General features: G+C 40.1%; 1 protein-coding gene across 1 annotated transcript in view; it reads right to left on the reverse strand.

Annotated features, from left to right (window-relative positions):
- Positions 1–14,111, reverse strand: part of LOC122778549 (polycomb group RING finger protein 3) — a 42,730-nt gene that overhangs the window by 19,238 nt on the left and 9,381 nt on the right. Inside the window, exons 2-3 of the mRNA XM_044040552.1 lie at positions 3,166–3,274; positions 2,274–2,391 (exon numbers count right to left, since the gene is read on the reverse strand). Coding sequence (XP_043896487.1) covers positions 2,274–2,391; positions 3,166–3,180 — 133 coding nt within the window. The 5' untranslated portion in view covers positions 3,181–3,274. The remainder of the gene's footprint in view (positions 1–2,273; positions 2,392–3,165; positions 3,275–14,111) is intronic.

The raw sequence follows: 14,111 nt of genomic DNA on the forward strand, positions 1-14,111 counted from the left end.
ACGTGTTGATGTAGGTGATGGTGATAAGATTTTGTCTTTGATGCTCCTCTTTTAAGTCATTTCTCATCTCTAGTGACATTGTTAAACATTAACGTCGTCGGTGAAACGCCTTCAAATTGTTTTCGTTCGCGTCCTTGAGTTATTTTGATGTGAAACAGAAGAAAGTTCATCTTTCGCTCACAGACGTCTTGTTGATTCTAATTCATTCTCTTTTTTTTTCCTCTGATCATGTGACGCAGAATCAAAGCTTGTAGAAGAGCTCCCTCCGGTGGACACATGCGTAATTACACTGCCTGACTTCACCTGACTTTTATAGTTGAGTGGCATCACAATTAAACATTAACCTCATGCATGAAGAAACATTAGAATATTGAAAATTCTAATATTATAATAGAAACAAAACAGAACAGATGAATAAATCATCTTTATTTCATTTGCTCTTCTTCTTCTCTTAAATTATGAAATTAAAAGTACATAAGTTAAGGTTAAATAAAGAAACTTAAATAAGAGCTGACAATACATGAGCTCTTATTTGGCCAACCATCTAATTTCCTCTGTCAATATTTATGTTTAAACAACATTATTATCTTCATTTCTGAGCACACTTTGGTTATTTACACAGATTAATGACAGGATTATCAGACTTAAGAGACAGTAACTGAAAGAATCTGCGTGAAATCTTTTGTTCCAAGTGAAATTAAATTGTTGACTTTGTTAATCTGAATTTAATTGCCACTAATTGAGATTTCTTTTTAATCGGTTGTTTGTCTTTGTAATGTGTCTTGTTTAATCATGCCGAGTTTAACCTAACCTGACTTTAAGCCGCATTCTCTGTCAGAGACATTGAGCCACGTTCCTTTGTTTTGTTCTCTGACATCGACCACATCAATTCTCCTTTCCCTAAATCCCAGCAGTCAAGGTTTAATATTATTTAAACGCACGTTTATTCACTTCCAGGAGGAAAAAATAAAAACAGGCACTGTGAATAAACGCGTCGAGTTTGATTAAGACAGCGGCGATAACAAACTCCCTCAGGCAAAACAAAAAGGAATTCAGCAGCAGCAGAAGAAGAAGGAGACAATTATTATTTCACGACAACAACTAAATATCAGCTGTGAAGCATGTGACAGCGTCTGTCCTCTACCAGCTGATCTCACGTGAGCTGTTAAGGTCACTTAAGGTAACAGATGAGGTAATCTGCCTCAACTCAATAACCCCCCCTCCTCTGCCCTCCTCTGTCCTCCTCTGTCAGGAGAATCAGTTCTGAGTGAAGAAGGTCAGCTGACAGAATAACACCAACGTCTGAGGCATGAAAAGGTCGACTCCACTTAAGAGGGACACGGTGGATCAGTGGTAAAGAGAGAGAGTCGATTCCTGGCTCTGCTCTGAAAGAGTTTTCATGCTCTCCATCGTGAATGCTTGGGTTTCCTCCCACAGTCCAAAAACATGCAGATTTGGGGGGATTAGGTCAATTGAACACTCTTTACTGCAGGTGTGTGAGTGTGAGAGTGAATGACCCTGTGATGGACTGGTGACCTGTCCAGGGTTTGACCCCTGCCTATCGCCCTATGTCATCAAATCTGGTTTTAATCGTGAAAAAAGCTCTAATTGCCTCCTAATCCATAATCGGATCCAGATTAAATGTAATCTGATTGTTAGAGAGTCTGATCCTTCATACACACGTCTGTGCGGACAGATTATTAATCTGCACTACTACTTCTCATATCCTCATGAAAATAATAATAATAATAATAATAATTACAGGGATTATTAATCCTAGTCTGGGAAAAGTTTTCTTATTAAAGCTTTTTGAGGCTCCATCACAATAAGAGCTTTAGGAATGTTCACTGAGTGTATATTTTCAAAAGAGAGAGAACTCTGACGTTACAGGATTATCATCATCACGTTCTAGATTAACACACACTTATCACCTGTTAAAGAAAGAGTATTTTATGGCGTTATTTTCGGTGCTTTTACATGAATACGTCCAGTAAAAATGACTGAATAAAGCTAATTATTATTGTTCTACTAAAACACAGCGGACGGACTGAGCTCAGACGTGAAAAAACATCCAGAAATGTCAACAATATTCACCTTCTCTTCTTTTGTCAGTAACTGATGAGTGTTTAACTTCATTTTTGATAGTTTTCTCTGTTAATATTGTACTTCTATTCTGTTGTTTGTATCTTTTGCCATTTAAAAACTATTTCGCTCTATAAATATCACTGTATATAAATGATTATAAATGACGATGTGAGTGTGTGTAAACTCACAGGTGTGTAAGCACTCGGTGACGGTGGTGGCGTCGATCAGGTAGCCATCACACAGGCGACAGGTGATGTGAGCGTTGATGTGACACAACTTTATCTTCCTCGTCAGCATGTCGGGGTTCTGGAGGAGGAGGGGAAAAAAAATAGACATTATTTTCAAAATAAAGGTCACACATCTACAAACTGTTTTACTGTAATTTTAATGTGTATATGTATATATTCAAGATACATAAAGATTAAATGCACCGCTCTTCAAATTCAGAAAATAATACCGTATTTAAGAAGGCACAATTTTAAATGATTTAAATGCCAGAACTCATGTGTTTGTGTAATTGATCTGAAAAGAGGAAAAACAGCATAAAGTGCATTCTCAAAACTCATTTCACTATTTAAAATCACATTAAACGTTTGTGTTGAGCTGGAGTAAGTGACCGAATGCTTTTTAATTCAATAAACGGGAGAAAAAAACTGTTTCATGTCTCAAAAAATAGACATGTGAAAGAAATACAAGAACAATTTCAACTTTATCCAAAGTTCAAGCATTTTTTTAAACCTTGAAACCTAAATTATTAGAATTAAAGCACATGTATTTTGCCTGCCGTTTGCTTCAAGGCTGCAACAATTAAGATTATTTATCTTAATCGATTAATCTGTTGCTTATTTTCGAGTTGTTTGGTCCCCAAAATGTCAATTAAGGCTCAGAACTCGTGCACTCCAGGTGAGAAATTGGGTTTTCTTTGTTCACACTTCAAAACATGTCAATAATCTTATGATTTCTTCATAAAAATGACAGTTAAAATGCGAGAATAATCCGTCGTACCACTTAAAGGATCATATCGCAATCACAACATGTGTAAATGTATGATTTAATGAGTGTGACCGGCGTTGAACTCACCCCTAAAACCGCCATGCATCGACTGGATGGTGCAGCGGCCACGTCTCTTCCTGCAGTTTGTCGGGCCGACAGTGTTAACTCCTCATCATGGAGAGACTCTCATTGGAGCCTGGAGACAAGAGACGGAGACACAGAGACGTTAGTAAACGGGGAAAAGAGCGAAGTCTAAGAATCTGCCAAGGCAGCAGCCGCTGCGGCTGCAAAGCTCACAGGATTTCAGGTGAACTTAATGTGTCCAAAAAAATAAAAAATAAAGGAGAAAACTTTCATACTGTTTCCAAGGCAACCACAGGAGATACTCCAGGTCCTGACAGAAAACAACCCTGATAAAGTTTGTGCAATTTCTATTTTTAAATTAAAGGCACAAAGCGACGTAGACCCAGATTAGCCATGAAAACACTTCAGTAATCTGTAAAACATTACAATTAAATGAATGGTGGAAGGTTCAAGGTCATTATTTGTAAAATAACAACATTTGCTGTGATTTTGATCCACAATCAGGCACATTTAAAGGGCTGGTCTGTGTATTTCAGAAACGGCTGCTTTTCTGGGAAATTCACACACAAAAATGTCCAGCAAGGGGTCAGAGGTCAATGGGGTCAGACTGGTTGAGAGGATCGAAAAAGGCAGCAACCTCACACTTGGTGTTTAATCAAACCATTTCAGGGATGAGACTCCAGGGATTTTGGGATCTCACAGAAACCCGCGGGATTTAACGTGACTTCAGAATAAACACACACAAACGGTACGTTAACGAAGTGACTGGGCATCGCATCTGTTAATCCGTCAAACTACAGGATAATTTGGCCAGATAATCTGTTCAAATCATCTTTAGGACTTTAGGCGTAGCTAATAAAACTATTTTAGTGTGAGTTGAAGCCCTGGTGTCACAGTTAAATCATGAGTCATGACAGGAGGACGCTTTAAATCTGCCTGGTTACAGTGACAGAGGAGAGTCGGCTCGCAACCGCCTCCGTTTGCTCATCAGACCGTGAAATTAGCCCCAGTTAGTCGACGGGGGGTGAAACGTGGGCACGCGGGGGGCGACTGAGGACACGCGCTGTGCCGTGCTTACGTTATCTTGAGATGTAACGTGAAAGAAGGTTCTCTGTGACAGCAGTGGACTCACGTCAGTAAGAACAAATGTGGGGATCAAAATGAGGTCAAATCATCAGTTGACAGAAAAAAAGACAGGAGTTTAGACTCAAAATTGTCCGAGTTATAACTCACTCATTGTTGCCCGACAGATTATATCAGTGGACACAATATTTAAAGGGAACAACAATGAAATGATTAACTACAAAAATCACACAAAACGTTTGCTAATCTGGAAAGTTGCACCCCAGATTATTTGATATACTGTAAAAAAGAATACTATTACTATAAAGTGTGTAGACCTGTATAGATTTCCAAAAAATTTAGTTTAAACTAATTAATAATGACCCGTCATTCGCACGTCTGCAGTGAATACATGAAATAAAGATGTTTTAATGCTGTGAACTCGCGCTGGAACAAAGGTGGGGATTAAAATGAGGTGAAAACCTGTCAGAAATCATCACTCGACTAAAAAAAGTTGAGAAAGAGTCTGATCGCCCCGTTTAAATCGATAAACTCTCCTGCAACAAATTCAAGACTTGGCATAACGTAACATAATCTCGCCACGCTGTGGAATTATGAAGCGTTTTGGCAGCAGAACCTCATGAAAGTGAGTCTCATTAATGGATTTCTGACCCGTGTTATCACTGCGGCGTCTCCTGCACAAAACTGTGGAAGGAGCCAGTTCTTTCAGGAGCTCCATTCATCAGTTAGCGCATGAAATAGCTGTTAAATATGAATTAAATGGTTTTATTACAGTCATTTTTAGAAGCTGGACACTGCAGGTTCATTGTCTGAGTCATTTTGACTCTAAAATGAACTAAATATAAAAACATGACATGCTGCAGATCATTTGGGGCTGCAATTAATGCTTATTTTCATAATCAATTTGATGTTTGGTCCATAAAATGTCAGAAAATGTTGAAAATTAGCGTTTCTCAAACCTGATTTCTAAGAAACCAGAACATATTCACATTTAAGTACTCGACTATCGCAGCAGCCCTGAGATAATTTAATTAATTACACAGAAAAGAAAGGTTGGGACTCTTCCCCGCAGCAGCTTCTGCGGGATAAATAAACACAGACAGGATTGTTCGTGTGATACATTAAAGATGTCACACTGTGTCTGTGGTTCACTTCAGGTCAGCGCTGCTTTTTGTTCCTCTGAAGCGTCTGAAGTGATGTCTTCAAATGACGAAAATTACGAGTTGTTATACGTATAGACTTAAAACCTTATAGAGCATGAGAACGTGATACCACCAGAAAAACTACCAACACTGACGTTTTTCTAATAATAGAATAGAATAGAATAGAATAGAATAGAATGCCTTTATTGTCATTATACAAGTTGTACAACGAGATTTACTTAATAATGAAAAATTCAAAATAAAAACAATGCTTCAAACAGCAATTTTAGCCCTATATAGAAATTATTATTATTATTGTTATGTATATAAGCTAGGGCTGCGAAAATTAACGTGTTATTAGCGTTACTTTTTTTATAATTACAACAAGCTCTTAAAGTTTCCAGTATTGCTCCAGATAACAAAAAACAAGACATTTCAGAACATCATAATTTCAAGTTTTGGGGGGGGGGGAATCCAAATATTTCCCCCAAAAAATCTAAATGTTTAAAAAAAAATAAAAAAAAATAATATTTTACAAAATTGTTCACTTTTTTTTTTTTGTTAAACGTGAAAAAAATTTCAAAATTTTTTTTATTTAAAACAAATCAACATTTTTCAGACATTTAGCTGAGTAATGTTTGGGCTGTATATTTCCTCTTTTTGGGGGAGAACAATATTTGTTACACAGTTGGAGAATTATCATGTCTTTGAATTATGACTCAGCACAAATGTGTGGTTAACAGCTTCATACATAGAAAAAGAATTAAATCCTGAGCATCTGATTGTGATTTGCAGATCTGTTCTCTTTTTAATCAACTCATAGTGATTCACGATGAGACCACAGTTACTTCCTCCTCTTCCTCCCACTGAAACCTGCCCGAGCAGCAGCTACTGTTTCCCACAGACTCACTCACTCGTTCACACCACAAACACTTTCACAACAAAGTCACGTCCTTTAACCACAGACTAAAAAAGAAACCAAAAGAACTCACGGCCCCGTCTCAGGATTTACAGACGAATCAAACGTCTTTACACGCAGCATAAATAAATAAAAATAACATTAATGATAATAATCAGATTGTGGGAAGAACATAATTAGCATTTGTATAACACCAGTTGGCTGGACAAAGTGCTTCCTCTGCAGCTCTTCAAAATAAGAAAATAAGAAAATAAGAAAAACAAGCCAACACAACTGCAGAACTGTGAGTTTGGGAATAGGAACAGATTTCTATCAACAGACCAGAGGCACAGTGGGTAATACTAAAACTGACGCACCACGTTTAATATTTTAGCAGCTGTTGTGACAAAGGCACGAGGTCAGAGTCAGAGCGAGAGTGAGAGAGTGGTTTACCCGAAAACAGCCACAGATTTCACCGCATCTGCTTTTGGTTTCAGTAAACGCCGACTAAACTTGATATTGATTGAACGACAAAGATATACTGACTCAGCTTTGTCTCGGTAAATTATCGGATCACTACCGTTTCATCAATGTGTCCGTTGTATATAACAGGAAAATAAAAACAAAATTTAAAAAAATATCGCAATAAGATGTTTTACCGTCTCAGCTAAAGCAGGATTCTGAAAAACAAACCGCAGCCACGCGAGATTTAAGCACGATAGTCTCGCGCGACCACAGGCTATTAGCAGCTAAGCTAAGAATCGATCTGCTCACGTGTTTGTTACTTTGCCATGTATAGCGTACAACCAAAAAGTCACTTTTCACCCTCTGCTGGACACATTGGTAATAACTTCAAAATGTCTCAAGTGTTTCTAGGCTGGATTTTTTTTTTACTTAACCAGATTTTTAATTAACGTTGAATTATCCCGTACGACTGCACTGTGTGGTCATATTTAATCAAAAAGTAAAGCAAGTGAAGCAAATTTCTCATGTAAATTATTAATATTTTTAATGATGCAACATGTTCGAGAGATCCAAATTTCTTCTGCAGTCACCGGACGAGGCTTCAATTTTTCGCACAGCACGTTTTTGCGCCATTCCCTCAAGTTGAAAGTTTTTAACTTTGAAAATTTGGCTTTACGCAATGCCTTGGAAACCAAGTACAACCGATGGAGAATGGAAGAAAAGCTCTACGGAACTGGCAGTTACATTGCGACGTTGTGCGTTCAGTGTGAATGTAGCATCGGGTTTGTAAAAATCCTGTTAATAACAAAATTGGTACGAATAAATCAAGTCAAATCAAAAATCTTAACAAATTTAAGACCTTGTGAATCAGAATGGAGTAGATTCAGGACATGAGCAGAGATACCAGGCCCTTCATGACCAGACTAGCATCTGAGCTCCACTAATAGAATCTCATTTCTGCCTTAAAAACACACACAGAAGTTCTCAGACTGCAGCCAAGGATGAAGATCAGCAACATTTGCAGTCGATCAACAGCTTAACAGCTGTCTCGGTGGCTGATGACTACACACAAACACACACACACACACTATGACACTACAAAGAGGCCCCTGTTGACCTGCCTGTGAGGACTGGAGTGTTTGGCCTCAGTGTACGTCGACTGCCAGCTGGAGCCACGGACACTGAAGGACCGCACCAGTGGACGGAACCGGGAGGAAAAGCTTCTGCTTGTTCTGGAAACTTTGGCTTTACTTCAAAACACACACACACACTCCTGGACCACACACAAGCAGACAAACACACACACACCACATTGTTTCCTCTTAATTCTCTTTGATGGCCTTCAATCTTCTGCCAGGATTGGGTGCCTGGGGAAATCAGTCAGACAATAGACGCTCGAAAGAGACGACACACACACACACTCTGCTGCCAAGAAGACGAAGCAGCAGCACTTCAATAATCGAGCTGGGAGTTCAGGCTGTGAAGGCCAACAGTGCTTTTATGACGCTTTTTTTCTACTACACAACTCGGCTTTCTTTCTTTTCCATCGGTGAGACTAAAATGTGATGTCGACAGGCCACCGGCCACTGATTGGTCAGAGAGTGTGTCACTGGAAGAGTCATGAGCGCGACGTCCGACACAGGGATCACAGCCGAACTGCAGATCAGTTAAAAAGACTTAAAAATTGCAGAAAACATGCTCTAAAATGTCAATATTTAACAGAGGAGTCTGGTGTATTTAGCAACATTCTTTTTTTATAAGAATCTTCAGTGGCAGATTATCATTTTTAAACTGGCCAGTTATTACATATTACGCTATGGCCACAACAAAATTTATTTCTTCTTTTGATGACCCGTTTCGTGTATTTAATATTGAGTTTTTACATTATTTTTATTGAAAATACTCCACGTTTCTGACATTAAGCATTTTTTTTGGTATTATTTCTATTTTATGAGATGGAAGCAAAAAAGAATACTGGCTAAATAAAGAAATCAATGCCCATATCAGTCGACATCTAACTAATGATTAACCAACCAAAAGATGTACATTAAGACACAAAAGACAAATATTGACCATCTATAATATTTGGTAGGGAATTGAATTGAAAACTGCTTAAAACATCCAAGGGAGGAGTGCTAAAGACAGACATGAATCAGTTGAGGTCAAGGATATGTGACAAAATGTTCTCCTGACGTAATCACATGCTCAACAGTTAGAGGGATCAGGGAGGAGGAGGAGGACGACGACGAAGATAGGCAAAATGGTACACGGTGTTCTTCTTCTTCTTCTGTGTCAGCAAATCTCTCCCAGAGGCAGCGAGACTCAAAACATCTGATCCCAACGTCAAGGCGGCAAGTTTGACCCGCCAGACAAAACAAAACAAAAACACGTCCACCTCCCTGTGTCACGTTCCCACAAATCTACAACCTCCGTTGTAAGGGAAAGGAAAAGGGAAGTTGTCATTTTGAATTTACCATCTTAACGTGAGGTTTGAATTTGGAACAGGAACTTTCACGATAAATTCCAACTCTTATAGTTGACTTTTTGGTTGTTTTTTGTTGGACTTGGACTTGGGTGAAGTTTAATTTTCAGCACGGTGAGTAAAGGACAGGAGCCAGTGGTTTGGCACGCGATGCTCTGCAGAAAAAGCAAAAACTAGAGCGCACACCTTTCCTTTCGTCTTCTTAACGAATGCAGAATCGATTCTTAATCGATTCCTTAGCTCGGCAAAGCTTCCGCCGCGTTCTGCTTTTTCCTTTTTCCTTGTTCGGTATGTGGTCATAAATTGTGGCTTTGTCACGTTTTATTACAGTTTTTTGAGGAGTTCAGGAGGATCGGAAGTGGTTACACATGAGATCTTGACCTGCGGTCATTATTTACACACCAAACACTTGCAAAGTGAGGTTTTAGATCACCGAGTTAATGTCCGAAAGGGCGAAAACAACCGTGAATAACAAAGACAAATGGTCACTCACAGCGTTTTTCCCTAATGTGTTCCTTTTCCGGGCCAAAGATGAATGAAGATTAATCTTATTACAGTGCCTCTATTAGGACCTTACATGCTTCCAGAAAGAAAAAAAACAAACCAGTACAACCAGAGATTAGACGATCATGAGAGACGTCCTCTTCAAAAGCCCATTCAGAGCTTATCTCCATGTTTAAACATGTAATTACGCTTCATGAAGGAGGACAGAACACATTAGAGGAGGATTTACAGGGAGCTCTTTGTCCTTCTCATGTGTGGAGATAACGCAGAGCAGCTGAAGCCTCATTCACATGGAGACACAACTTTCCCTGTACCCAGACGCGCATTGTTTCAAGAAACGTCTTCATTTAGCACAAAGTCGATGGTGTGTCCACCTCCTCTATGCGAGATGACGATATTGATGACCCCATTACAGCCTGTTAGTGATTTTTCTGGTTTACCCAGAATGCCACAGATGACATCTAGATTTTGTGTCTTTCTACCTTTTTGTTTTTCTTTCTATACATGTTTCTGGGAAACACGCCCCAAAAAATTACTCTAATCTCATCGAGATTTAAAAAAAAATAATTTAATCATGGTGAATCTTAATAATCATGTTAATAAAAAATGGAGAAACACCTTCATATTCCTTAAAAATGTCCTTCCATCAAGTCTATTATAATCTTATTAAAATAAGACAAAAATATCGCAATTATTTTGGTCAGGATAATCACGACGGGCGATTTCGTTTATCGTCTTTCTATCGTTTATGCTGAGTTGGCGTTTCTGTAGTTCCAATTTTGCAAAAAATAGGGCTCGCACAATACTATGGTGTCACATTGAAGTCAAAAGTCGTGGCAGGAGTGAAACATGCTCAAATCTTGCCTGTGATTGGACGGTCGTTCCGTGGGAGTCACTGAGGGCTACCGTAATGACAAGTATATGGGCGCAAAGCTCTATTTCTCTGCTTGCCGCTATCCATCCATCCATCCATCCATCCATCTTCTACCGCTTTATCCTCCATATAAGGGTCGCGCGGGGGGTACTGTGCGAATCTCAGCTGACATAGGGCGAAAGGCGGGGGTCACACCCTGGACAGATCGCCATTTTACCGATATCACAAACGGTAATGAGAAGTACGAGTGTACGTTACATGTACGTTAACACGTCGATTGCCATACAATTACCTACAAAACCTGTTCTCTTGTTGTACTAAATCAGCAGAATCAACACAAGAACCAGATTGCAGCATTTCAGTCACTGTTAAACACATTTACTGTCAACAGACTCTCTCTTAGGCTCACTCTCATGTGGTTTTATCACTCATATTTGTTGAAGTCATGTGCAGCACAAAAAAGGAATGAGCCAAATGGATCCTGGAGGGGAAACAGCAGTATCTGTGTCAATGGTTCCCTCTGTTAACGACTCCGCGCGAAGAAGACGGCGTTCCTGCTTTAAATGGTTTAAAGGAATTCCCACCAGAGCCACTCGTACAGGAGGTCATACAGTCATGACACTCTGAGGAGTTTCTGGGTGAAGTGGCGTAAGTTATCACGAGCGTGGCCAAGCGGGCTCGTTACGGAGCTCCGTCGCGTTATCAAACACGGAGGCGCTAAAATGGAGCGTGCCGTGTTCCTGCTGTGCAGACAGAGACACGAGCGGAGCCTTACATAAGGAGAAGACATCTAAGAGGCGGCAGACTCCGCCGTGGCCACCCCGACGGCACAGAGACAAAGGAGACGCACGGAGGCTGGGGAGGAATCCGATTTAACAACTCCATCTGTCCTCGTCTGCTACATTATTAGGGACGAGTGTTTGATTAGTCGGTCGATTGTAAAGTCAATCAGACTATATGTAATATATATACATATAAAAAGATACAATAAATTTGCCGTGCCGTTCTTTGGCACCCTTCCCTTGGTGTAAAATGATGCTGCATGGTTAGTAGGGGTGGGTGAAAATATCGATTTGGTGGATATATCATCGTCCTTCCATGTGCAATACGATAATCAATACACCAGAGCAAATATCAGACGGATATCCGTATTGGCAGATACTGGAGTTATCCTATTTCAGTAGATCTGATCATTTAACTCCTCAAAAAAAGACATCTGTTAGAGTTAAACCTTCCGTTTAGAGTCATATTATAGCTCAATTGTCTTCCTGTGCCGGTAAAAGACATCATTTAGTACCATTTCATTCAGTGGCACTGCGGCGCCTACGCTGCTCCACTTCAAGTTTATCGCAAACAAAGACGAGTTGTTCGTGGGAAGCATAAAACGCATCATAACCTCAAGGCTGCTTTTTTTATTTCAATTTCAAACAACGCACTACACACAGCAGATCAAACAGCTCCCCGTTAACCTGCTACTGGCTTCAACAACGCTGTTTTACACAAAGTTGGGAAGGAGAGACGTAGAAGGAGCATTTCCCATGAATGTGAAGACTAGTGTCTTCCACATTTGACATATAAAGTCATTCTTTTCATAGAAAATCTGCACCTTAATTGTGAAATTATTGGATAAAAAGACGAGTATATCTACGAGGCACAAGGCAATAACAGGTTTTATGAAACCCCGAGAGCATAAACCGTCACTGATATTAAGGAAATAATTTGCCACTGTGCTTTTGATGTAATAATTATGATGCAGGGCAGGGAGAAAAGCTGCTGTTAATTCCCCGTGTGTTTTACAGCAGTGAGTAAAAAGTGGCTCGAATAGCAAATGAGCCCGAGTCAGCTACATCATCGTCGATGACCTCCAGACAGCTGTTTGTGATGATGAGTGGATTAAAATAAAAGGCAAATCACAACAAGGCTGAGGTTGTTGTTTCCCTATTGTACTTTCAACCCAGACGTTAAGTCTAATCTTGGGCTACATGTCGTCAGAATGCAAAGGAGCTCGTTTCCATCCCAGATTATCCTTCTCGGGACCAGCAGCATCTGGTCAAACGGTGCTTTATTCCCGGCTACAGCTGCTGTGTTAGCAGTGAAACAAACTGGTTTGTTCACACATGCAGTGTGTACGTTAGATTCACTGGAGACGTGTGTCGCGGACAAATGAGCGAGCTGCCGTTGGGACACGTGCTCGCGTCCCTGGGCGTGTCCACGTCACACGTCACAAGATAAAGATCTCTCGACTTCTGTGCGTGCAGCCAGAGCTTTATTTTGATACTCTGGGTTAAAATGCTCTTTGTTCACTACGAGTCCTCAAACACACACACAAGACAAGATTTTTGCCAAGACAAGATTAAACTCGCCATGTCGACATTAACTCAAAAACTATGGACTGGTGATCTGACCCTATGTCAGCTGAGATTATCTCTCCACAAGCTGAAACACTCGAGTGTGATCTCCCACCGACAGTCCGGTCCACACATGGGGCTTTTCCAGAATCCAGTTCTAGCACTACTCGATTCGACTCTACACGGTTTTGCAGCAGTCACGTTATTTTCCCATTATTTCATAGCACCTCCTCAACGTGGGCGGGGTTGCCGTGGCGACCATTGTTTCATATGCGACACAAACACACAACAAACCGGTGACCGCCAAAGCAGTTGTTTTGGGTGTAACTGAATCATTAGAATCAGTCGATTAAAGAGATTTGCTCACAGAATGGTTCGGTGCTTCCTGCGTGATCGTCTGACACAGTCACTGAACTGAAATACCACTGAACAGGTTGTGATACACCACACTCCTCTGTTAAATATTGAGATTTTAGACATTTCCTTTGCTAAATGTTGGAGATTAACGACTACATAGAGAACACCAGGTACTATCACTGATGGAAAAGCAAAAAAACACGAGTAGCGTCATACCAGAACTGTGGTGTGGAAAAGTGCCAATAGTGACAGACTGAGCAAATGATAAAAATGGACATGGATCAATAAATCTCCTGCTGCTGCGCTGATTCAGAACTCCAGGCATCTCATCTCTTCATCAATGTCATCACAAAATCTAGATTGAACAGATTGAATGATGAAGCATACAGGCGTTCCGCTGCTTTACTCATTCATCACCCCGGCTTAATATTCCGTCCTTAGAAAAGTATTAATAATTTCCTCTGAGGCCCCTTTTCTAAATTCAACATACAGCAGAAAAATTCTGCTGGTGTACCTGGAGAACCTGTAGACAAGTGCAGACATGAAGGCCTGAAGAAAGTGATGCAGGGGAGGAGGCAGGCAGCGCGCCAGTCCCAGACATCTGCTGCTAGAATAATCTTTATGTCAATAAACCTTGTCTGAGGTCTTATTTGTGCACCACAGCAAAAAATATCAGCATCATGTGGGTTTTTCAGTAGAGAAGAAAATGCAAAAAAAAGAATTATAATTCCCAAGATCAATCCAAGCTATACTCTCTAGTGTCGCATCCCGACTGCTCTCCATGTTCAAAATAATC

Source organism: Solea senegalensis, linkage group LG12, assembly GCF_019176455.1.
Source record: "Solea senegalensis isolate Sse05_10M linkage group LG12, IFAPA_SoseM_1, whole genome shotgun sequence".
Classification (NCBI taxonomy): Eukaryota; Metazoa; Chordata; class Actinopteri; order Pleuronectiformes; family Soleidae; genus Solea; species Solea senegalensis.